This window comes from Girardinichthys multiradiatus, chromosome X, assembly GCF_021462225.1.
Source record: "Girardinichthys multiradiatus isolate DD_20200921_A chromosome X, DD_fGirMul_XY1, whole genome shotgun sequence".
NCBI lineage: Eukaryota > Metazoa > Chordata > Actinopteri > Cyprinodontiformes > Goodeidae > Girardinichthys > Girardinichthys multiradiatus.
Window position 1 is genome coordinate 26,532,226 of NC_061817.1, and position 23,957 is coordinate 26,556,182.

General features: G+C 39.7%; 5 protein-coding genes across 6 annotated transcripts; 2 read left to right on the forward strand and 3 right to left on the reverse strand.

Moving 5' to 3' along the window:
* Window positions 1-6: 6 nt before the first annotated feature.
* On the reverse strand, window positions 7-4,016 carry LOC124862889 (zinc-binding protein A33-like). 2 transcript variants are annotated; one of them, XM_047357080.1, is made up of 6 exons: window positions 3,610-4,016; window positions 1,315-1,410; window positions 1,001-1,231; window positions 890-912; window positions 678-796; window positions 7-602 (listed from the first exon to the last, which is right to left on the reverse strand). In XM_047357080.1, the coding sequence occupies exons 1-6, from the start codon at window positions 3,946-3,948 to the stop codon at window positions 64-66; spliced, it is 1,347 nt and encodes a 448-aa protein (XP_047213036.1). In that variant the 5' UTR covers window positions 3,949-4,016; the 3' UTR covers window positions 7-63. The 2 variants fall into 2 exon arrangements, with proteins under 2 accessions (XP_047213036.1, XP_047213035.1); XM_047357079.1 differs by lacking the exon at window positions 3,610-4,016 and adding an exon at window positions 2,111-3,585.
* A 1,148-nt stretch (window positions 4,017-5,164) lies between these two features.
* On the reverse strand, window positions 5,165-8,008 carry LOC124862882 (protein VAC14 homolog). The gene has a single exon (XM_047357074.1). The coding sequence runs from the start codon at window positions 7,861-7,863 to the stop codon at window positions 5,491-5,493; it is 2,373 nt and encodes a 790-aa protein (XP_047213030.1). The 5' UTR covers window positions 7,864-8,008; the 3' UTR covers window positions 5,165-5,490.
* Window positions 8,009-8,064: 56 nt separating this feature from the next.
* Window positions 8,065-11,370, forward strand: LOC124862890 (gastrula zinc finger protein xFG20-1-like). Its single transcript, XM_047357081.1, has 4 exons — window positions 8,065-8,490; window positions 8,588-8,706; window positions 10,060-10,165; window positions 10,267-11,370. The coding sequence occupies exons 1-4, from the start codon at window positions 8,211-8,213 to the stop codon at window positions 11,157-11,159; spliced, it is 1,398 nt and encodes a 465-aa protein (XP_047213037.1). The 5' UTR covers window positions 8,065-8,210; the 3' UTR covers window positions 11,160-11,370.
* Window positions 11,371-11,513: 143 nt separating this feature from the next.
* On the reverse strand, window positions 11,514-18,451 carry LOC124863139 (gastrula zinc finger protein xFG20-1-like). Its single transcript, XM_047357384.1, has 8 exons — window positions 18,005-18,451; window positions 17,820-17,913; window positions 17,439-17,541; window positions 16,681-17,353; window positions 13,555-13,748; window positions 13,114-13,247; window positions 12,913-13,018; window positions 11,514-12,828 (listed from the first exon to the last, which is right to left on the reverse strand). Exons 1-8 carry the CDS (start codon window positions 18,289-18,291, stop codon window positions 12,107-12,109), a joined length of 2,313 nt encoding a protein of 770 aa, XP_047213340.1. The 5' UTR covers window positions 18,292-18,451; the 3' UTR covers window positions 11,514-12,106.
* Window positions 18,452-18,643: 192 nt separating this feature from the next.
* On the forward strand, window positions 18,644-23,955 carry LOC124862905 (6-phosphogluconolactonase-like). Its single transcript, XM_047357106.1, has 6 exons — window positions 18,644-18,779; window positions 19,095-19,365; window positions 19,465-19,572; window positions 19,656-19,757; window positions 22,136-22,276; window positions 23,209-23,955. The coding sequence occupies exons 2-6, from the start codon at window positions 19,102-19,104 to the stop codon at window positions 23,353-23,355; spliced, it is 762 nt and encodes a 253-aa protein (XP_047213062.1). The 5' UTR covers window positions 18,644-18,779; window positions 19,095-19,101; the 3' UTR covers window positions 23,356-23,955.
* The last annotated feature ends 2 nt before the right edge of the window (window positions 23,956-23,957 follow it).

A 23,957-nucleotide genomic window follows, 5' to 3' on the forward strand; every position in this document is an offset into this window, starting at 1 on the left:
GTAAGGTAGCATTTGATAGAATTTTATATGGAAAATTAGTTTGAACACTGTCTTCAAGATGAGTTATTGCTCCGTTGACAAAGTTATTCTTTCTGGTAGGATTTTCACTGGATGCTCTTTACAGGCAGTACAAAAATAAGGAAAGGCTCTGGGTGTGATGATATTTGTGAAGGTGTAGAGGGGTGTTCTCTCTCTGGGGTCATAAAATGTCACCCTTCCTCTGTCCATGTCCAAAACCATTCTTATCACATGTGGCTTCTTAGACATGTTGAGTGGCTCCCAGGGTGCTGTACATGCTTTGTGCTCTCCATTCCGATATCTTATAGTCCAGAATCCCTCTGCTGGTGTCAGCACATGTTTACCCTTTCTGTTGATCGACTCGCTGGCTATTCCTAAAACCCAGTAGGTGTTGTCGTTCACCTCCACGTCCCAGCTGTGACGCCCAGAAGCGTAGCCTTCAGCAGCAAGCATCTCTGCACTAATATCAAAGCGCTCCGGGTTGTCTGGCAGCTTGAAGATCTGGGTAGAGTTCTGCACAACTGTGAGATCTTCAGAGAGGATGAAACAGCTTGCTGCTGTGTTGGGATCCAGAATCACTGGAGCTTGAATGAGAAAGTAAGAGTTACTAATGTCATGAATGAACCCTAGCATCCTGAAGTATTGCATATTAAACTTACAATATTTAACAATTTTTTTCATCTTCTCCCACACTTTGTATTTCAGAGAGCCCAAGTGCTTGGCCACATCAATTAGAGCTCCAGACATCATGTGTGGACCAGGAGAAGTTTTCCACGTTCTGAAAATAGACTGCAGACGTTAATTTGGTATTTATTTCTGTACAGTTATCTTTAAAACAAGTTTAACTAAGCACATTTAAAAAAAAACATACCTTCTGATTGTCTCTTTGTAATTCTGAAAATAAAATTGGATACATTCAGCTTTTGACGTGCATAAGAATTCACATTCAAATCTGCATGAAATCAGGTCATAAATGTCTAACCTTTAGAAATGAGATATCTTGACTTTTCATTTCTTGTTCCGCTATTCTGATAATGTTAGAAAGAGATGCCATTTCATTGCTCATCTCCTCAATCTTTTGATCAATCATTAGATTCTTCTGATCCTGCTCAGCCTTTAAATCCAGAAGTCTAGCAGCCTCCTGCTCTTTGAGGAAACTGTGAAGAGCTTCAAATTCCTCTTTGATCTGTGCTTCAGTGTGTTTAGCTTGGTTCTGGAAAGGGACATGTTCAGTGGGTTATCATCGTCTCCATACATTAGCTTCCAACATCTTCCGACACTGAAAACTGACCATACCTTTACATGTTCAGCCATTTCCTCACATGCTATTGTTGCGTTCTTGTACAGCTGTAGCTTCTCTTTCAAGGGCAGAAGTGCACTCTTCAGCTCCTCCTGAAATGTCAGTGGCAGGGCATCAACTCTTCTACAAGGTCAGTCTGGCAGGTGGCCAAGCTGTCAGGACAGTGCTTTCAGCTGCCACATACTTTTCCATAGCAGCATTCCATCTAAATGGAAAGCTTAACAATACAGTAGCATCAAAGGGGAAGATCTATTGAGCTGGTAACATCAGCAAAACTAGGGTTATGTATAGACTAAAGATATTTTACAGCACAACAAAAAATGATTTAGTGTTAGGTTTTTAGTAGCCTTCAGGGAAGGTAGGCAAGGACAGGATTTGAATGAATGCAGTGTCACTTAAACTTGTGGTAGTCAAGTTTCAGATCTTTCTGGGCCTGAATAGCAACATGAAACCAAATATATCATTCTATTATTAGAACGTTTATGTACTTTGTTGGAAAACTATCAAAATGCAACATATTTCCCAGTGATGGTAGACTTCACAAAATAAAAAAACTTTAAATACTATGTTTTCTTTGCTAAAGTCCACCTTGATTGCATTTAATATTCAAACAATGCAGCAAACATTTTGTCAGAATCTATTTCTGCTGTCATCACTGGCATCAAAAGAAGGGAAAACTAGCAGGTTAATAGGTTATATTTAAACATAGCACAGAAGTACATCATGTGAAGTATATGCTGCTGTCTACTTGTGAATAAATGCTTTGACCAGCCCTGTGACAATACTGCCTACCTTACAGTCATGGGCACCTTCTGCAATGGGATAGAGTCTGTGCCCCTTGTGTGCAGCTGCTTTGCCACAAAGACCACAAATGGGTTCCAAATCCTCCAAACAGAAGAGTGTGAAGTATTCTCCATGCTCTTTACAAGATTTTAGGTCATTCCTGCTTCTGTCATCTTTGAAGGATTCACAGGTCCTCTCTAGCACAGTGTTTATCACAATTTGATCCATTGAAGAACGACGCCAGCACAGAGGGCAGCAGTGGAAATCTTTGTGGTCTTGTGTGTCCCAGCTGTCTTGTAGACAGGCCTTACAGAATCTGTGCCTGCAGGTTAAGACCACTGGCTGTCTCAGAATATGTCCACAAATTGGGCAGGAAAGGTCATCTTCAGAATGAGCATGTCTGGTGGCCATTCTTTCTCCCAGGGCTTTGATGGTAAGGCAGGCTCTAATGCCCCTCCCACATCAAGCTACAACGTTAACCTCATGAATAACTGTTAATGCTTCAGATCTCAAATACATGTCCAGTGTAATGCCACACGAAGTAATGCCAGGGATCATTGCCCTTTCACCAATAAACACCTCTCTAAAATAAAAATAAAAAACTGTCTTTACATTTAAAAGATTGAATCTACAGATCAGTGCAATTGATATAAAGTGGTGCATAACAGAAAAAAGCAAGATGTTGCTGGAATATTTGCTCACACTGGTTCTTGAATTACAGTTATGTTATGATGACCCTTTGCTATTTGATAGGGTTGTTAAATGAACCAGTGAGTGTAATGAAAGAAGAAAAACTATCAAATCAAGAGCAAGGTAGAGGATATAAATAGAAAAGAGACACAGTATCTGGATTTTATCCCTAACAGGTTTGATTCGAGCTATTTTATTTAATTGTTGATGGGGTGTTGATCTAAACTATCACACGTTTAAATGAGAAAAACATAAAAGTCAAGTGACAGACAGCAGCAGTCATCCTAAATATTAATTTGTTAATCTCGAAAGCATTTAAAGGTAACCTGACCTTGTTTGCTTTGCAACCCTGTATTTGGTTGGTCAAGTTAGCTTACTGGAATGCTGCACAAAAATAGGTTGTGCCGATGGCGCAAACACCCAGGGAACACACTCCTGCCATAGGAAAACACTGTTAAAGTCAGTGCTGTTTTAACCCATGTGTGTGTTTCTCCAAATGCCCAAACAAAATCCAAAAGATTCAGTCTGAAATGTTCAAAGTGGGACAATTTGAAATAAAAAATGTGTTCAAAAAACCTGATTATTGATTCATAGACTTAAAAAAAAGTTATTTTATTCTTATCTTAGATGCAATGTCTCTGAAGAAAATAACAAACATGAAGACTGTCTTAAACACATTTTGCCTGTTTTTTCTATGTGTAAATGGAGTGACTGATTAATTGCAATAACAAATTTAATTTTAAAGTACTGCTTAAAAGAAAAAAAATGAACATAATCTGTTTGGTTTGCAAAAGGACTGCTATTTGTGTTCCACTTACCTTATGGTCCCTGAAGGCCTCCTTTATGGGATACACTCTATGGTTCATATGCTGGCCTGATCTGCTGCAAACACAGCATACTGGCTCCAAATCAGCCACACAGAATAGAATCATTCTCTCGCCATGTGTTTTACATGATTTATGTGGCAGTCCAAGACTATCTTTAAAGCAGAGGGGACACTCTTTGGCACCAAGCTGTGTCCAGAACTGTACCAAACAAAAATTACAAAAACTACTATCGCAGCCAATACAGCTCAGAACCACAGGAGTCAGGAAGGTTTCTCTGCACACCGCGCAGCAAGACACATCCATAACCTGACAAGCAATGTCAGCCTCCATCTGTGACAGTTGGTGCAGTCATGGGTATCTAACAAGGCAGGAAGACCTATTTTCTTCTTAGCATGTAGTTTAGTGTTCAACTTAGTCTTGCTGCAGAGAAGAGGGGGAGGGAGAGAGTCAAGCACTCTGGTTTCACCATAAATCACCAAGCACATGTAAGGAAATATTTCAGCAGCAATTCCAGTTAGGCAAAGTTGGAAAAAGACATAAAGTGAAAAAACATAGATAAACAAGGAAGAAAAAAATATGTTCAGGCTCTATAATACCATCTACACTTGATTTTTAAGAATATTAATCTTGAAATGTACAATTTTGATGTTTTAAGTTAGTTTAGGACTACACAGTCAATTTAAGGCTTAATTCAGTTCATCCTGGCAGGGAACTGGATGTGTCAATAAGCCGATGATCAAAATCTGCCAATTTTTTCCTTGATCGGCTTTAATTGATGATCCAGTCCAAAACTAAAAAATATGATTTCTTTCCATATGGAATGCTAAAAACTGAAAAGTCCAACCTTTTTTTCTGTTAGTAAACACACCAACATACAGCATGTTCTTTTACAAAATTTTATTTTATGTCTAGTAAATCAAAGTCAGTTTAGGGACATACTTTGTTGCATGAATGAGGATATTTTAAACACTGTTTTATTCAAAGTTGCTATCTCTATTAGCAAACCAAATTTTAAAAGGCACTAAAGCTTTAGTTAAAAAAAAAACATTTTTAGCTTTATGTATAATTATCTTATGACAATAGGGTGGTAGAATGGAAGGTGAATAACATGAATTCCACTAAGTTACAAATTATTTGACAATGGGGAACTTGCAGCCTTGTTTACTTTTCATAAACACTTTCATCTGGTTACTCTAATCATCAGAGTAGTGCAAAAGATAACCACAAGAAAAAAAGTTTAATTACATGGACTTTATTTATTTTCGCATAGAATGACTGCAGTGAAACATCACAACGAATAAAGGATCTTTACATACAAAAAAAGTCAATATATAAGCAAGAAATAAAAGTTGAAGTTCTGCTATGTAAAAACTTGTAGTAACATGGATTTACTCGGAGTATGTCAGAGTTCACGGTCATCAACAGATTTCAATCTCAACTGATCGGAGTCAACCCGTGAGATTCCTTTTCTGGCAGACATGATTAAGGCAACCTTGAACACATGCTTGATCGTGCTGCAGAATAGGACATATTAAGAAAACACATGACTAGCACAGAACTTTAATGACAAGCTATTTAACTATTCGTTATACGGTCTTTCTAATAAAAGTTATTTGGAAGTAGGTTTAGTTTGTCTTTTTACATGGTGAGATTTATACTTTTCCATTTTTTTTTTTTTTTATGTTACACATCATAAAGACAAGGAATGCCAAAATACACACAGCGGATTTGACAGTGCAGTATCCAGTGTTTCTCCAACAAATAATTATATATACCTAACACTTTTTGGCTTTAATAATTATTTTCTTCAGTATTTTATTTCTGTATTACTACACATCATACTCTGTTTTCAATAATCATAACTTATTCATTTCACATCAGCTTCCTGTCGTGGTGATCCGATGCACGTGCAGAGCGCTGGTGTCGGACCTCCAGGTGTTTACTCTGCACTGTGTCAAAATGCTGCAGCAGCTCGTTGTAATCCACCTGAATGTGAGAGGAGCGCTTGCAGACTGCTTGCTTTTTAGAGTCCATATACTTGGATTCATCCACAGTTCTCATAAGCTCTGGGTTGGGAACACACTTCAACCGATGGGAGAGCAGCTGGAATGCCTGACTCTGAGGCAGCAGCATCAGCAGTCCATACAATGCCTTAATCAGGTATGGGTTGTTCTCCACATCTAGGAGCTGCAGGCGCAGATAGGTAAAAATTGGGCTTTCAATGAGCTGCACCAGCTTGTCAACCTCCATCAAGAAGTCTACTGTCACTTCCAGATTTCCGAACTTCTGGATGAGATCGTACGCATGCTTGTAGTTCTGTGTGAGGAAACAAAGTGACACGGTGGCCACAGGGTTGTGGCACCAGGAACGATACAGGCAGCAAAACAAAGCACAGCTTTCCTGGGTGTGCAGGTCTTTTAGCTGGTTGCGTAACTGGAAAAGCTCAGCAGAGGTGAGCAGAATGGTGTTGAGGGTCTGAACCATGGTGGAGGCAAATTTAAGGTCCTCCTCTTTTAGCAAGATGTCAGCCATAGAGTGGAAGATGTTCTCTGCATGAAGCAATAGACAAAGCTGTCTGATGATGAAAGCTCCTCTGTTCTCCAGAAGCTTCCTCTCCATACTGAAACGCTTCAGCAAATTGATCATGAACTTGTAAAAATATGAGTTCATACTCGGAGTGGAGGGGGAGGAATCCATCGTTTTGGGGCCTGTGCTGGACTGCTGTCCGGGTTTGGGACCCTCTTGCACCTTGAGCACCAGTTTGTTCTCAATGATGTCACAGGAGGAGGCCTGGTCTGTTTGGCCAGCAGGAGATGATGCTATCTCAGCCAACACCTCTAGATCTTTTAGGATGACTTCATCAGACTCATCAGAGAGTGTTTTAAGCAGAATAGGGAAAAGGCTGTCTGTGTGGCGAAACATTTTGCGTGGAGTCTTAATGTACAGGTGATAAAGCCATTTGAGGACAGCTATGCGGGTCATCATGCCAGTGGAGGAGTCATGGAGGTGGCGGTCCAACACCTGAACAATGCCATCGAGGTCCAGAGTTACCTGAGGCCTATCAGAACTTGCTGGCGTAAAGAAACTGATATTGCTCAAACCGACAGATTCTTGGGATGCATTCAGCATATCGTTGCTGTCTCCTTCCATTTTGGGCTGGCCTTCTCCTGCAGAAGGTGATCCCGTGCTTCCGTTTCTTTCTTCCTTAATATCTTCATCGTCTTCAAGAGTTACCAGTTTCATCAGACTGTGATTACAGGCACTGGCTGCTTCTTTGGTATTTTTCTTCCTGTCATCATAGGAAAGGCATGGGAGCACTGCAGTGAGAATCCCCGAGGAATAAGGGAGCACCACCCTTCCCGCGAGCTGGATGAACTCCCTCATCCAGGTCATCGCTGTCAGCTGGATCAGGTCATTCGTGAGTTTGGTTTCATCAGCAACTTGGCAGTGAATAACAAGAATGTTGGCCATCTCAGCAAATTTCACACTCGAAGGGGTCTTCTTAATCTCCTTTAGAAACTCTCCAAGCACCACCTCACAGGTCCTGCGGATCTCCTTGCTGTTATCACCCAGGATCTGAAAGAGACCATCTAGGATCTCAGGGAGATAGTCTAACAGGTGGATATCTGGCACAGACTCCAGGACATGGATCCAAGAAATGATAAATTGCCTGGCATACTGATTATTCGAATAGATTCTCTCCCTCAACAGGGGGACAAATGCCACCAGGTCAAAGGTGTTGCTCTCTGTTACTATGTCTTTCAGCAGCCGGTCCAGGAGTTCAGATCCACTCTTCACATTAGGGTCAGGATCTGCTGCAAGCTTGCTGAGACCATCAAAAAGTAGATTGAAGTGAGGCAGCACTGCTCCCCTGGCCACCTTCACTATGTTATACAGGGCCTCACAGGCATAGTAGCGCAAGCGGCTGTCTGAGTCATTGAAACATGTGAGTACGGGCTCAATGAGCTCCTTCAGATACAGTCCTGAGTCCTTCCCCAGGGCGATGGAGCAAGCTGCCAGTCCGATCAGACCCCCTTTGCGACTGTGCGGGTGTTGAGAGAGAGCAAACTCCGATGCCAGAATCTGGATCACATGTCTGATTTGAGTGGAGTTGTTCTGGGCCACAAACTCTCGCACCAGCTTCTCTATTTCCAGAGCCGCGACTTTCCTTTTCTCGTAGAGTTTATCATTCAGAGCCCTCACAATGTTGGGCGTCAGCGGTGAAAAGTCCTTCTCCGTGTTCATGTTGGCGGATGAAACTGACCCGAATCACGTCTGCTGAAGAAAGCGCTGACGGACGAGAAAGCGGTTCGCATTTAGATCAGCAGGGGAAAAAAAAACCTACCGTTTGAGGTTTCATTCGATAACAAGGAAGCGCCTTAATGTAACTCAGCTGACCAGTTACATCCGCCGGAAACTACGTCACGTATGCAACTTTTATTTGGGTTCCGCTTTTTGAGCAACGTTACCTCAAATTAGCTCCACTGGCTACATGCGAGGCAGATATATATATATATTTTTTTTATTTTACACGTTTTTCCAGTTCAAACGTGAATCACAAGTCCGTTATATCACCGGAAAATCTTGGTACCATGGCGAGGCGCCTCTCTATTCACTCCCAACTCTCCTCCATCATAGAGACCATGGCCAAGTCTACATTTAGCCAGGTCTGCAAGCTGGTGGACCAGGACACAGCCGAGCTGCGATCGGAGCTGTCCCGGCTTCTGTTTGCCAATTCAGCCCTGGCAGAGAAAGTGAACAGTCTGGAGTGTGAACTGACATATGTGAGAGGAGACACCCCCAAGAAAAGTAGAAGTTATTGCAGCGTAGGTGTGCAAACTGTCTCCTGCAGAGACGAGGAACATCGTGATGGTAGCTGTCACAAACAAAACAGTAGCTCAGTGTGAGCAGAGGTGATCAGCCTTGATTTACTCTACTTGTCTTTGCTGCTTTTATTTTATTTTCTTAGAGACCTGCCCTCCCACTATAGAGGGGATATTTGGAAAAGACTGGTGTATAAATCTGTGGAAGGACAGAGACCCAAGCAAACTCCAGAGATGCATATACTCACCAGGGTCTCCTGATAAGGTGAGAATAAGTTACAAAAAGACATTATGCATGTTATAATAAAGACAGTAGTGCTTACAAATAAATATATATTACAGCAGCTAATGATAACATTTTAAATAAGCAGTGTATATAAACAGTTTTCCATGATCATTGACTATTGCTGCAGTAGCACACATGAGAACCCCATGTCATGTATGTAAATTATACAAATAAGTCTATAATATGTCTATAAGCTTTTTATACCAACAGTTTTTAAATTGTAGTGTCCGAAACAGCCATTTAAAAGTTACAAAGAACATATTTTACATATTTATTTTTATTTAAATGAAGTAGAATTACCTCATTTATACATATATTCAGTTAAAGCAGTGCATTCTTTCACAGAAAAACTTGGTCTCATTGTAGAGATTTTTACCAGATTTTCTTAAGAGTTGTACGTCAAAACCAGCATTGGTTTTCCACCGATAAAGAAATAAAAAAACAACCTTCAAGGTATATAGAAATTGTGTCTGCAGGTTAAAAATTCAGAAAGCGACATCATTTTAAGAGCTGAAATCCATGTGTAATTTATGTCTCTCAGTTTACATTGAAACCCTCTGAAAGTTGAGGCTAAAAAAAGACTTAATTTCAAGATCTTTTAAAAGATATATCATAAAATATTCAACAAAGGGTCCTAGATGAATGTTGTACCATTTTAGAGGTTAGAATAAATGTTGGTTGTTGACTTGTAATAGTCCCTCTATTCAGCCAATGGGTAACATTTTTTACTGCACATTATTTGAACCAAATAAAGAGCGAAAGGATACATTCTGCCTGAAAACAAAAAGACAAAATTCTGCTTACGTTAGTCTTTAATACAAACATAGTGAACCAGTACGAGTAAAATTCCAATGTTTGATGGAAACTGGACCTTGCATGGACTTAATAAACATATCAAATCAGCTTTTTATATATCGTTACTGACAAGAAAATATCTCACAGACCACTTGGTTGATTTAAAAATTCTTCTCATCTTCTAGTGACAGGTTTCTTGTGGTGGGCGGGTTAGCATTGTTCTGTAAACTAGGTTGAAATGTTTTATATTATTACAGTATTGATAAAATTGTCACTTTATGTAGGGAACTGATCAGTTTGTGCTTCATTAACATGTTTTATATATATATATATATATATATATATATGCATTTGCATTATTCTCTGTATTTTACAAGGTTATTGTCTTTATTTTGTATTGACTGATGATCAAATAAACAATCAGAATTAAATAAGCACAACTTTTCCAGTTGAATTCACAGCTGGTAAAGCACAGACATTATAAAAAAAAAATGCTGCATTAAACTTTAGATTAAACCAAAATGTTGTCTTTAACAGCCTACTGCAACCCTGTTGGAGCAAGTCACAGTTGACGAGATCAAAGAAGAGGAGTTGATGTCAAACGCTGCCATTAACTCCGATGAGAAAACAATATGCAATGAAGGTAAGAAAGATGTGAGGAATTGGAAGGGAATAAAAAACGAGGCAGATTAAGCAGTTTTTTCCTACCTTCGGAAAGTTTGACTCCCTGCCTTTGTATATCAGAACATAAAGAAAGCATGGCTGAGGAATCAGATGAGCAGTCAGCGGATTACTCGGTCGATGTCAGTACTTGCAGCTTCCCACGTGATCAGGATGGACACCAGGGTGTGTCTTCAGGAGGTACAGAAGAAACAACTCTGCAGTTGATGCGTATCAATAATACAACAGAAGACATCTTTAGCACCCATATCTTTCCAATTGAAGTGGAGGACAATGAGGAGGATGATGATGTTCAGTTTGTCCAAGCAAGCCTAATCGAGGCAGCGTCGAGCCCTGCGGTTGGGCCCAGTCATGACGAACAGCAGACATTACCAACAAATATCAATGAGAACTGCCCCAATCTGGGTAAAGATGGCCTCAATACCTTGAATGTGGTCAGTTTAGAAACCACCAGAGCTCCAGAAAACAACACATTTACATGTCAAATATGCAACAGGACGTTCTTTCACAAAGGCACGCTGACACACCACATGAAGTCACACAAGACAAACTTCTGCAGCATCTGTAAGCAACATTTCCCTCAAAGGAAGAAGTTAAACTCCCACAGCTGTGTGCCTCCTGTTGCTCATCAGAGAATGAGCAAGTCGTGCGAGTTATGCGGCAAGACCTTTGCCAACCAATCAGCTCTAAGGATTCACTATGTTGTCCATACAGGTGAGAAACCCTACAGGTGCAGCTTTTGCGGCAAAAGGTTCACCCAAAAAGGCAACTTAAAATGTCATCTACGCATCCATACCGGTGAGAGACCTTTCCTGTGTGTGAAATGTGGGAAGACCTTCACACAGAAAGTGAACCTCAATCATCATTTATTGGCACACTTAAATCGTGAGGTGGTTGGAGGAGGGTCGTTAACTCAGAAACAATCTAAAAACTCACCAGCAGAAATCTCTCCATGAATGGACATAATGTCTGTTTATTAGCTTCATTCGTGGTATGCATCATATCACACTTTTTACTCCAGTTTAAATGCCATTAACGTCTCGATTGCAACGTCTCTTTGTCCATCTATAGTATTGTGCTTGAAACAAACATTTGTGTAAATTATTTTACAGCGTTTCTTATGTGTTTTGTCTCTGTTTAATAAAACAAAGCCATAGATACAAATGTGTTGATTTGTTTTATTTCATAAAACTCACCTTCAGTTACTAATAGAATCTAAGCTGCTAGAATCATCTCTGGAACAGAATAAGTTCATGTAAGCTTTACATTCAAAGAAAGCAATTTCTATTAGGCATAGTAATAAAACAGGACAAAATCTAATCAGATTTATTGAATGTTGACAAAACAATTTGTCTTCAATTGATGATCACAATGGAGCCATAAAAGTAAATATTCAAACTGTATGACAATGTTATCAATAATAGCCTGTGGAACTTATTTCAATAAATGACCAAGAGATAAACACTTTAATTGTAATTATATTCAAGGAGAAATGTCCTCAGTCTCATTTTAATGCCAAATAATTAAATATGCTGTATGACAAAGAGCTTTTCAAAGGAACAAACTTGTTTCACATTTTTGCTCCAAGGAGGTAGTTTAAAAAGTTGGCCAGGACCATAAAAAGTCAATGATTTGGTATTTCTTGGGACAGTCCTTTGGTGGCCTGAGATATTAGGAACAAAAACATGCAAAACCAAATTAAACATTAAATGTTTCCATGTCTTGCTGTCTGATCAGTCAGACTCAGACCTGTAAGAATAAATAGTGTATTAGCTTGGGCCCATATTCTCGACTATTGTTTAAAAACTGCTATGTTAGTCTCTGCGCTAAAGCTAAAAATATGACTAACAGTAGCACAGGTAACAATACAATAATAATACAATTCATCTCTCTTTGTTTCAAATCAGTATTTTTCCTCCATGCTGGAGGTTAATAAGGATAAACTGCCACATGTTGAGTCACTCTGAGCGGTACTGAGAGGACCTGTATCAAATACCTCTGGTTTGACCATCCAGTTGAAACACTGATGGTGATTTAAACCATATTTATATGCGTAACATTTACCACATCCCACACAGCTGTAAGGCTTTTCACCCGTGTGCGTTCGAAGATGAATATTCAAAGAGCTTTTCTGGGAAAAACTTTTGCCACAGTCTGGACAGCTGTAAGGCTTTTCGCCAGAGTGCACTCGTTGGTGAAGTTTCAGGTACGTTTTTTGAGCAAATCGCTTCCCGCACACAGAGCAGCTGAAAGGCTTTTCGCCAGAGTGTCGTCTAATGTGGACTTTTAAGCTGCTTAAATAGTTAAAGATTTTCCCACAGAATAAACAATCAAACCGCTTTGATGGCTTAACAGGTTTGGGCTGAAAGGTGAGTTGTTTGGTTGTGTTCGTTTGGAGACAGTTTGTGTAATCTGAGGGTTCCACAGAGGCCGAAGGAGGATTTGTGTTTTCCACCAGACTGCTCATTGCTGCGTCCTCTATTAATCTGTCGGCAATGGTTGGCTGCGTGCGCTGCAACAATTGTCCCTCTGACATTATGGGGAAATTATTCAGTTCCCCTGAGTGAAGCTGTAATTCATCAACAGATCTGTGAAGCATGTTGTCATCGTCAAACATCCCAACAACTGTAGAATATAAACAAATTCAGTTAAATCATAGGCAGTTAGGGCTGCAACAATCTGTGTCGTTAGGTCTCACTTCACTCTTACTTTTTCTGTTGTCAGCATGACTCATCGGTTGACCAATAGGGTGATCGTCATATGTCTCTTCTTTCACAAAAATAAGATCAGATTCTCCCCCCATCATGTCAGCTGCCTACCAACAGGATAAAAGCAACGGCTAGAAATACATCGCTCATTATTCAGCCCATCATATGACTTAACAGCAATAAATAAAACACAGCAGCTGACCTCTGCTCCTATGTTTGTCATAGCAGCCTCCATTGGCTGTCTTCTTTGAGGGTGAAGCTTCTCGTCTCTCCACAGGTCCATGCACCATTCTTTCCCAAATACTCCTTCAATGGCTGGAGCAGACTGGTGCTGATCTAGAAGACAAATCAGAACTTATAATGAAACTTGAAGAATATTGTCAACTCTCTATATAAGCATATAGACAGACAGACAGACAGACAGACAGACAGATAGACAGATAGACAGATAGACAGATAGATAGATAGATAGATAGATAGATAGATAGATAGATAGATAGATAGATAGATAGATAGATAGATAGATAGATAGATAGATAGATAGATAGATAAGCACAGAGCAACAATAAAGAGAGTATTGTGGAGTACATTATGCAGAAAAAAAAAACCCTCTGTGTCAGAACCCTTGATTCAGGTGTCTGACCTGAAAGTTGCCTGACACTAGTGTGTGCAGGGTAGGTCTGTCCCCCTCTAGCCGCTCTCAGCTGGACCTCCAGAGAGTAGCACCTCTTCTTCAGCGCCTCGTTCTCCGTCTTATGCAGAGATATCTCAGTGTGAAGGACGGAGGAGCATTCGTCAGCCAGGCTGCTGATCTCAGCCAAAGCCGCCTTTGTTAGCCTGTCCAGGATCACGACAAGCTGTGTACGAAAACTCCTGTTAGCGTTGTCGCACATCATCTCGCCGAGGTAACTCAGTATTTCTGGATTTGACGCGATTTCCCCCGAAGTAATGTTGCTTCAATAATAAAATATGCGATACAGCTGTACCGCAAAGGATTATGGGGAATCTATAGGCGAACGCACCACAATGTATACTGTATGTAAAGGCAACAACGTGTATTACTGCCTCGACTCGATTTATAAGGGGTTTGTTCATAATATATGGATTAAAATCGACATGAGACAGATAAAAAAAAGTACTACAAAACGTCTTTCAAAACACTTATAACTAAAAACATACCTTATAGTATAATTTTACCTATGTATAAAAATACATTTGTTATATACACATATACTGTTAGGAAATCAACACTTTATACATAATTTATCGTTATTTTTCCAAAATAGCCGAAATGTCACCTGTTTTACACCTTGTATATTACTTCTTAGCCTACGCACAATAAAACCTATATAACTGTTCTTTATTTGTAAAAAAAATAAAAATAAACATACATAATCAACGTTGGGCTACTGCAAAACAATGCTAAAAGAAGAGGGAAACAAACTTATTATAAAACTATATTATAAAATGTATAATATTAGATCTTTTGTCAGACTTCAAACTAGACATTCTTTTAAAGTATTGCCATCTAGTGGTTATTATTTGGAATGGCAACAAAATAGTTTTTCTGACTTTCCATATATGTATAGACGTATTCAGTGAATGTCCAAACAGTCCTTTTAAAATACCATATTTTTGGGATGTCGATGACAGATCATTGTTAATATAATATATAAATTTCAACTGGAAAAAAAGCTACTGGGAGACAACATATAACAAAATTAATAAATGAACAAGGCACATACGTTTTCTCACCCTTAAACTATTAATTTGTTTAAGGAGCTTTAAATTCAGTTACAGCATTTAAACATCTTGGATTCTAACCTAACATCAATTACAGAGAATCTGATTAATCAGGCATAAAATTAAACTGTCCAAGTATTATCTTAATGATGTTTACTCAGTTACATCCTTAAGGCCATAGTTTGCTGAGGGGAGACCACAACTCCACAGGATCTTATTGTACATTAGTATGAAGAGAAAGGTTCACAGATTCCACAGTGTTTTTTTTTATATATACCTTGGCACAGTGAAAACAGCCATCAATAATTTGAAGAAAATGGGACAATGGTGATGTTATAGAAGTTTGAGGTTTCCTTACACTTGCTATTGCATATTTTTATGGAGAAACTTTGTATACACAAGCGCACTCACACTCAGACCCACAGGTGTTTAGATTCGGGTGTTAACAGATACACAAATGTTCTCTATTGAGCTGCATTTACCACTAATTACATCTTGCATTCATAAGTACCGTGCACATTTTGGTAAAAAAAGCTGTTATTATGTATGTTTCTGCAGGTGTAAAAGTAAGCAGCGTGTTTTTCGTTTTCGTTCCTGTCTCCGTGTCCGTAACAATTGAAATAATCCAAAAGCAGTTTCTGATGAAGTTTCTTTAATGAATATCAAGCAGAGCTTTAAAGCGTTAGCTGTAATGCTCCACTTGTGAAAGTAAATTTGTTGGGCTTCTTCTTGGCACTCAGACAACAATTCTGTGTGCTACACTGCCGGACAGGACACAGTTAAAAAAATAAAAAGTTTAGAAATTTGAGGTTTCTTCAAAATAGATAAAAAGACGAGATAAAAACTTGTTAGAATAGCTGCCGAAAGGCCAACAGCCACAATGAAGGAGCTGCAGAATATTCTGCCAAGTACTTGTGTTCTGTTCTTCTGTTTCTTCATATGTCTAAAATAAGAGGTAGGGGTGTAAAACATAAGCTTTTTTCTCCAAAGTAGACATCCAGATCCTGCTCAAACTTTCTAAAGCCTTGTGGGAAAACATATTAGGGGTATCAGCGTGTGGTTCTACTGAAGTCTAATGGAAGCCCACAGATGTGACATAGTAATGATATATGCACATATTTTATTAGATAATGCTGAACCTCAGCCTGCAGTTATACAACTTCTAAATAAAAGTATTTACTTCTAAATAAAAATATTTGGTTAAAATATTTATTTTAACCAATGTTTAATAACCATTAAAGCTACTGACCTGCTGCTGGTTCAGCTGCTGTAAAGGCAACGTACTAGTTCCTGGAGTGTTTTATATTTATATAAAGCATTTTAACAAACCAACCTGTGTAACATTTCTCCCATGATGAGTTATTTTAAGTTGATACAGGCATTTGATAATGTATCGAATGAATGCACTGAGGTTTTATTTTACACAGAAACCCTCCCTTGCTGGAAGCACAGTTGTAGTCCAGATTACATTTGTAGGTTTTCAGGAGGCACTGATTTTGCGAGACTACAAAAACATTTTTTACAAGCCTTTTTACTGCTGAACTCGAGCCACACTCCGTAGATTCTCTCACTACACACTGACCTGCACTAAACACTTCACCGACCAAAGGTGCAATATTAAGGACTACCTCATGCTTTACATGTATATTTAGTACTTTGCAAAGTTAATTTCCGTATTACTATTTAACTGTGTATATTTCTCTTTTTTTGCTCTTTGTTGCATATATTTTTACTGATTGCTATTTATTGTTAGATTTAGCTTTGTATGTTTTACTTACGTTTTTCTTTTTACTTAAGTATTAGGGCTCTTAACTGGGACCTGAGTCCAAATTTTTACGTTAACATGTAAATGTGAGCTGGTATGACAATAGAACTCCTTGAGTCCTTGAAAAGAAAGCTATGATGTGTTCAAAATATGCACGATTAGACACACACCTTATCTTAAGCAAAGTGAACTTTATTTTCCAGTAGTTGTTTAAACCAGAATGGAAAAAAAGGAAATAAACGTTGGTAACTGGAGTTTTATGTGGTTCCGTGTATAATTGTTCCACCAAATGACTCACCTCCATAAATATTCAGGCCAGGATCTAAATGCACAGTTAGATGTTTTTTCAGATTACAGTTCTTTGTGAAACCTTTGCCACAGCTGACACAAACAAAAGGTTTTTCCCCTGTGTGTGTGCGCTGATGCATATCAAGGGTGCATTTCTGGATAAAACCCTTTCCACAAATAGTGCAGCGATAGGGCTTTTCTCCAGTGTGTGTGCGCTGGTGTGTGTACAGGTGGCCTTTCTGGGCATATCGCTTTCCACACAGCGTACATCTGAATGGCTTCTCGCCTGTGTGACTTCTCTGGTGAATTTCAAGCTGGCTGAAGCATCTGAAACCCTTGCCACACTGCATGCAGCCAAACCTCTTTGCAGATGAGTTCCTAAAACTGTGAAGCTTTACATTCCTGGGTGCACTGAAGTTTTGGGAGGCATCATTTTGAGCCACATGTTTCCCCTCCAGCAGGGTTGTGCATGTAGGTGTTAGTTGTGGATTCCACTGCATCTCCGGTCTCCTAGACACAGCAAGAGGCAGCTGGGTGCTTAAATTCACAAAGCTATTATTGAAAAGAGGCTGCGGGGGTCCTGCACTGGGCTTAGGATGCTGCATCACATTTGGAGCCTTTTGGATGTCTATGAGTGTATCCCGTCCTGTTGACAGTGAAAATGAAAATGTAAATACTTCCAATGACCAAGGTAATGTAGCAAAGGACAAATAAAAACAAATAAAACTCACTTGTTTCATTTGTTCTGCCATGTTCAGTGTTTTTCTTATCCACCTCTGATGGTTCCTCTTTAACCACTATTAGTTCAGACAACTCATTTGGTGGGTTTGGCAGCTACATAGATGTAAACAATAATAGCACTAGGTTACGAAGCGATATTATCACGCAGGACGACAAAGGTACATAATAACACAGTGGTTCTCAAAAGTGTACACACCTCTCTTTAAATGCCAGGTTTTTATGAGGTAAAAGTCTTTTAATTTTTCTATCTAATACATTTATTTTTCAGCTGAATTTTACCGATTAAGTGTCACAGTATATGTGGAAAAAAGCTTTGAAATGATTGTTTAAAGTCTAACAGGTTTGAGAGCTAATAATATGTGGATACTTACTTCAGTTGAAGTGTGCTCCTCACTTTGATGCAAACTGTCCATCTCAGTTGAGGATCTTGTGTTTTCCCACGAGGTCCCACTACTAGTGAATGCACTTAAATTAAATATAAAATATCACAGGTCAAAGACAACAAAAACAATAAACGTGAAGAGTTGCAGTTGAGAACAACACTGTATCTGCCTACTTTGAGTTGTCTGAAGCCAAAAATGTTTTATGTTCTGAAGACTGTCTCATCTCTGAGCATGCTGCTGCTGCTGCGTCCTGCCTGCGCTCTTGTGCCATGTACAGCAACTTCTCCATCAGCTGCAGCTTCTCTGTGAGAGAAGCGATTTCGTTTCGCCCTCTTGTTATTTCTATTTTCAACATCTTGGATTCAATTTCCACCAGTTTGCTTATTTCCATCACAGCTGTTTTGGATAGCGCGTCCATGATGGAGACGAGCTGCGTCTGGAAGGAGAAGGCTACCGACATGTTTCTCGTTGGTCTCCCGAGGGAAGCAAAATTCACGCAGGCGAGTTGCTACAGTCAAGATTACTTGTTGATGATCCCAACACAATGTAGTTACACTCTTTGGTGCGAGAAGAGCAGTGCAGGCATGATTAAGGGTAAAACTCAAGTTGTTGAAATGCAAACTTTGACCCCATCTAGCGGTGGGGCGGAAGCATCGCATATGTGCAAAAATACTGTAACATTGAGCTGAAATATTTATATACATTACCTGGTTGATTATAGCCTTAGTTGTTTTTGGGAAGACTTAACTAAAAGTCGACTTTGGGTTCTTATTAGAGTATTTTGGTCGCTACTTTTTAGGGGACTGCAGCGACCAGAATCCAATGCGGTGTTGCAAAAGATGCGATTGGCAGATGAAACGTCGTTTCAGGAAGTAGTGCGTGGAAACTTATTCATTTGCCGACTGAAATTTCGCGTGACCGTCTGCTGTTTAGATTTTTGTGTGCAAGGTATACAGAGTTACTTGTATCTATATTATTTATACGTTTGTACTTGCTTTTACATACTTGCGAACGCGCTTTTATTAACCTATGGCGCGTAGTAGTACTCTTGTCTACTTTACTTCTACCCACAGGAGAACAACGTAAATTACTACATTTACATGTAGCCTTTCATGTTTAGTCAGTTTTAGCTGTAGCTTTTATCATAAAAGAAAATGTTCGTCTATGTGTACAAATGGCTCATGATGTGCATTTGCACTCAATTGCAAAACTTTTGTAGTTGACGTCCTTTTAATTTGCAAGCTTGATCTCTTGTTCTTGCAGTGCTGGGATGACTGGAAGAAGAATTGTGGTGTTTACCTCCTCAGCAGAGCTGGGTCCAGCGTTGACCCACCTGGTGACCTCCCGGGCTGAGAAGGCCATCACCTCTCACGGCAGGTTCACCTTGGGTCTCTCAGGAGGAAGCCTTGTGTCCATGCTCAGCAAAGAGCTGCTTGCTCTGCCCCAGCTGGACTGCAGCAAGTGGGTTGTTGGCTTCTGCGATGAGCGGCTGGTTTCTTTCAGTGATCCAGAAAGCACATATGGGGTTTACAAGGTTAAATTTCCTGGTTTCGAATTAAATAGATTGTTCTGACAGTATTTTGCAGTAAATTACATTTCAATGAAACGCCGCCATACTTTTCTTGTATTTCAGAGTCAGTTGTTTTCCAAGATCAACATCCCTGATAGTGGAATCTTAACCATCGACTCCTCTTTGCCAGTGACTGAGTGTGCAGAGGATTACACGCGTAAACTGAAAGAGGTCCAAATCAATCACAAGCTTTAGTATTTTAGTACCTGATGTATTCTTTGAGGTGCATTACTTGTCTGTATTCAAAATCACAGGCCTTCCCAGGTGAAGACTTTCCTGTGTTTGACCTATTACTGCTGGGTATGGGACCTGATGGACACACTTGTTCTCTTTTTCCAGATCATCCCCTTCTGGAGGTGAGGGCTGGTTGTTACTGCAGTTTATTACTTAGTAATAACATGTCTGTTGGCCAGTGTATTTGGTGTTTATGAGATATGCACTGCTGTGCAAAAATCCCAAATAATGTCTCATTTCTTATTATTTTGCTTTCAAGGAGTGAGGCTGTTTTATAATCATGGGATTTTAAAGCTGCATTTCTCTAGGGCTTATTAAGCTCTTGCAAAGTTTTTTTTTAGCATCACCTGAATTTATTCTTATTTTCAGCCCAGTAATTCTTTGTCTAGTACCTGACACAGTTCGGTGCAGTTTGCAGACATACAATAGTTTTTCCAAGAATATATTAGTTGAAAACCCAACCGAAAGTAGAGCTTGAACTAAGAAATGATGCATCTCTCATGTCCTGTCTTGATCACTCAAAGGATTGGCTCCTTAGACCTGAAGTTTATTGGTTATTTCTTCTTCTGCACTGTGCTTTATGTATGCTTTAAACAAACATTCAAAGTGTTTGACAATCATCAGCATCTTTTTAACAGATATGCTGTTGATGCTATATGTAGAACTTATTCCATACATTTTCCCCATAAAGAAAATTTAAAAGTTTTGCCACTAGCGGTAAAAGACTGTTCCCATCTTCCAGTTGATCTCAGGGTTGGGGTTAAATTCAAGCAATTATACTTTTTATCTCAACCGACTCTATCATAAAAACCATCCCCAACCCACTCTGAGATCAGCTACTAATTAGCACTGATGAAAGTTCCAACTTTGGCAAAAATAAATGCTCTTTTGAATAAGACTGGAAGCCATAAATGTTAAATGGATATTCTCCACTGATTTCTATTATCTAACGGTTTGTGAAATATAAAGTATATAAAAAAATCACATCCAAAATATAGTTGGATGATTTTGGCATACAGCTCATGAAAACCCAAAATTCCTATCTCACAAAATTAGCATATCATTAAAAGTGTCTCTAAACGAGCTATGAACCTAATCATCTGAATCAACGAGTTAACTCTAAACACCTGAAAAAGATTCCTGAGGCCTTTAAAACTCCCAGCCTGGTTCATCACTCAAAACCCCAATCATGGGTAAGACTGCCGACCTGACTGCTGTCCAGAAGGCCACTATTGACACCCTCAAGCAAGAGGGTAAGACACACAAAGAAATTTCTGAACGAATAGGCTGTTCCCAGAGTGCTGTATCAAGGCACCTCAGTGGGAAGTCTGTGGGAAGGAAAAAGTGTGGCAGAAAACGCTGCACAACGAGAAGAGGTGACCGGACCCTGAGGAAGATTGTGGAGAAGGGCCAATTCCAGACCTTGGGGGACCTGCGGAAGCAGTGGACTGAGTCTGGAGTAGAAACATCCAGAGCCACCGTGCACAGGCGTGTGCAGGAAATGGGCTACAGGTGCCGCATTCCCCAGGTCAAGCCACTTTTGAACCAGAAACAGCGGCAGAAGCGCCTGACCTGGGCTACAGAGAAGCAGCAATGGACTGTTGCTCAGTGGTCCAAAGTACTTTTTTCAGATGAAAGCAAATTCTGCATGTCATTCGGAAATCAAGGTGCCAGAGTCTGGAGGAAGACTGGGGAGAAGGAAATGCCAAAATGCCAGAAGTCCAGTGTCAAGTACCCACAGTCAGTGATGGTCTGGGGTGCCGTGTCAGCTGCTGGTGTTGGTCCACTGTGTTTTATCAAGGGCAGGGTCAATGCAGCTAGCTATCAGGAGATTTTGGAGCACTTCATGCTTCCATCTGCTGAAAAGCTTTATGGAGATGAAGATTTAATTTTTCAGCACAACCTGGCACCTGCTCACAGTGCCAAAACCACTGGTAAATGGTTTACTGACCATGGTATCACTGTGCTCAATTGGCCTGCCAACTCTCCTGACCTGAACCCCATAGAGAATCTGTGGGATATTGTGAAGAGAACGTTGAGAGACTCAAGACCCAACACTCTGGATGAGCTAAAGGCCGCTATCGAAGCATCCTGGGCCTCCATAAGACCTCAGCAGTGCCACAGGCTGATTGCCTCCATGCCACGCCGCATTGAAGCAGTCATTTCTGCCAAAGGATTCCCGACCAAGTATTGAGTGCATAACTGTACATGATTATTTGAAGGTTGATATTTTTTGTATTAAAAACACTTTTCTTTTATTGGTCGGATGAAATATGCTAATTTTGTGAGATAGGAATTTTGGGTTTTCATGAGCTGTATGCCAAAATCATCTGTATTAAGACAATAAAAGACCTGAAATATTTCAGTTAGTGTGCAATGAATCTAAAATATATGAATGTTAAATTTTCATCATGACATTATGGAAAATAATGAACTTTATCATAATATGCTAATTTTTTGAGAAGGACCTGTATATGCTTTGTCTGTATCCCATGTGCAGGAAACGAAGAAGATTGTGGCTCCTATCAGTGATTCTCCCAAACCTCCACCACAGCGCGTCACTATGACTTTCCCAGTGGTGAACTCTGCACGATGTGTGGCCTTCATCTCAACAGGTGGAAGCAAAGCTACTGTTTTGAAGGTGATGGTTGAAACAATTATGAAATTTGCACATTTCAACATCAATTACACTGCCTGGCTAAAGAAACGTCGTCACCTGGATTTAACTAAGCAAATAGGTACAAGCCTCCCATTGGATAATTACTGCATGGGCAGCTGACAACAAGTTAGTTAACCCCAACTGGCGCAATGAGTTGCTTCTCATTTCCTAAACAACCATGTCGAAGGAAACATCCCATGGTCGTGGAAAAGATATCAGCCTCTTTCAGAAGGGTCAAATCATTGGCATCCATCAAGTAGTCAAAACATCTAAGGAGATTGCAGAAACTACCAAAAGTGGGTTAAGAACTGTCCAACGCATTATTGAAATCTGGAAGGATAGTGGGGACCCATTGTCTTCGAGGAAGATATGTGACTGGAAAAAAATCCTGAATGATCGTGATCGGCGATCACTGAAATGTTTGATGAAATAAAATTGAAGAAAAACAACAGTAGAACTCCGAGCTATGTTAAATAGTGAAAGTAAGAGCATTTCCACATGCACAATGCGAAGGGAACCCAAGGGATATGGACTAAACGGCTGTGTAGCCTTAAGAAAACCACTAATCAGTGAGGCTAACTGGAAATAAGGGCTTCAGTTTGTTAGGGAGCATAGAAATTGGACTCTGGAATAATGGAAGAAGCATTTAAAAGTGTGCATTTATCTTTTTTTTACGTCTGTATAGAAATCCATCTATATCCACAAAGCCACAGTAAAAATGACCCAATCTCTTGTGGAAAGACAAATGAAATTTAGCTAAACCTTTTTACTTGTTATATACATAAAAAGGACTAAAAACAATGCAGTAATAAAGGCCACAGCCATTTGACACACTAACAAATAAGAAGAGTTTCTTCTACTTATTTGTGTAATTATGCTGTTGGATTGCAACTCAGAGCTCATTGTTTTTGCAGGAAGTTCTGGAGGGTGGAAAGGTTTCACCGTATCCAGCAGCTCGCGTTGTCCCAACCAATGGAGAACTGTTTTGGCTCATTGATGACCCTGCAGCTGCTGCCTTGACTATCCAGGTAGAAAGGCCTGGTGCAGGAGCCAAACTGTAAAGCTCTCAGTCTGGTGATGAATCAGGACATCAACACTGTTTATGAGGAAGTACAGTATTGTACAACACTGCGTGGGTGAAATTCTCAATTAGGACACATAGATGAATTAACAAAAAACAAACCTGCACTTTCTGGTTATTTGCATTAGTGTTTCTTACTGTATGAATGTAATGTGTATTGGGACATGGGTTGGATGTTTTATTTAACTCAAGACCATGGTAACTACATTACAGCCTGTACATTACTGTTATACTTGTAATGCATCTAACACTTGAGGGTTATTGCCACATATGTGCCCCACTTTGATGAATGTTGAAGTGAAGCTGTTGTGATGTTGTCATTTATGTCATTTTTGGGTTTGTTTTTTGTCTTTTTGAGACCATATTCTGCTTCAAGTGTCCCTCTTTGTGTTTGAACACGACTACAAACACATCTTCACATTCGTCTTTTGGTGTGAATTAAACGGACCAAGTTACCATGTTTAAATACTGCAGCCCTACATGTGATGTCTACAGTTGATCTCAACATTTGACTGCCTGGAAATGCGTTTTAAATTTCTGAAATATCAAATAAAGAATGACTTGTTTGATTGTAAATTAACC

Bases quoted from the DNA above. Each gene is read 5' to 3' on its own strand.
- LOC124862882 (XM_047357074.1), bottom strand. From the start codon at position 7,863: ATGAACACGGAGAAGGACTTTTCACCGCTGACGCCCAACATTGTGAGG.
- LOC124863139 (XM_047357384.1), bottom strand. From the start codon at position 18,291: ATGTCGGTAGCCTTCTCCTTCCAGACGCAGCTCGTCTCCATCATGGAC. The intron at 17,914-18,004 runs GTAGGCAGATAC...ATTTAATTTAAG, and splicing joins TTGGCTTCAGACAACTCAAA to TGCATTCACTAGTAGTGGGA. The intron at 13,248-13,554 runs GTCAGACACCTG...TTTGTCTTCTAG, and splicing joins TAGTGTCAGGCAACTTTCAG to ATCAGCACCAGTCTGCTCCA.
- LOC124862889 (XM_047357079.1), bottom strand. From the start codon at position 2,512: ATGGCCACCAGACATGCTCATTCTGAAGATGACCTTTCCTGCCCAATT. The intron at 1,411-2,110 runs GTAGGCAGTATT...CTGACATTTCAG, and splicing joins AAGGTGCCCATGACTGTAAG to GAGGAGCTGAAGAGTGCACT. The intron at 913-1,000 runs GTTAGACATTTA...TTTTATTTTCAG, and splicing joins AAGATATCTCATTTCTAAAG to AATTACAAAGAGACAATCAG.
- LOC124862905 (XM_047357106.1), top strand. From the start codon at position 19,102: ATGACTGGAAGAAGAATTGTGGTGTTTACCTCCTCAGCAGAGCTGGGT. The intron at 19,366-19,464 runs GTTAAATTTCCT...CTTGTATTTCAG, and splicing joins GCACATATGGGGTTTACAAG to AGTCAGTTGTTTTCCAAGAT. The intron at 22,277-23,208 runs GTGATGGTTGAA...TTGTTTTTGCAG, and splicing joins GCAAAGCTACTGTTTTGAAG to GAAGTTCTGGAGGGTGGAAA.
- LOC124862890 (XM_047357081.1), top strand. From the start codon at position 8,211: ATGGCGAGGCGCCTCTCTATTCACTCCCAACTCTCCTCCATCATAGAG. The intron at 8,491-8,587 runs GTAGCTGTCACA...TTATTTTCTTAG, and splicing joins AGACGAGGAACATCGTGATG to AGACCTGCCCTCCCACTATA. The intron at 10,166-10,266 runs GTAAGAAAGATG...TTTGTATATCAG, and splicing joins GAAAACAATATGCAATGAAG to AACATAAAGAAAGCATGGCT.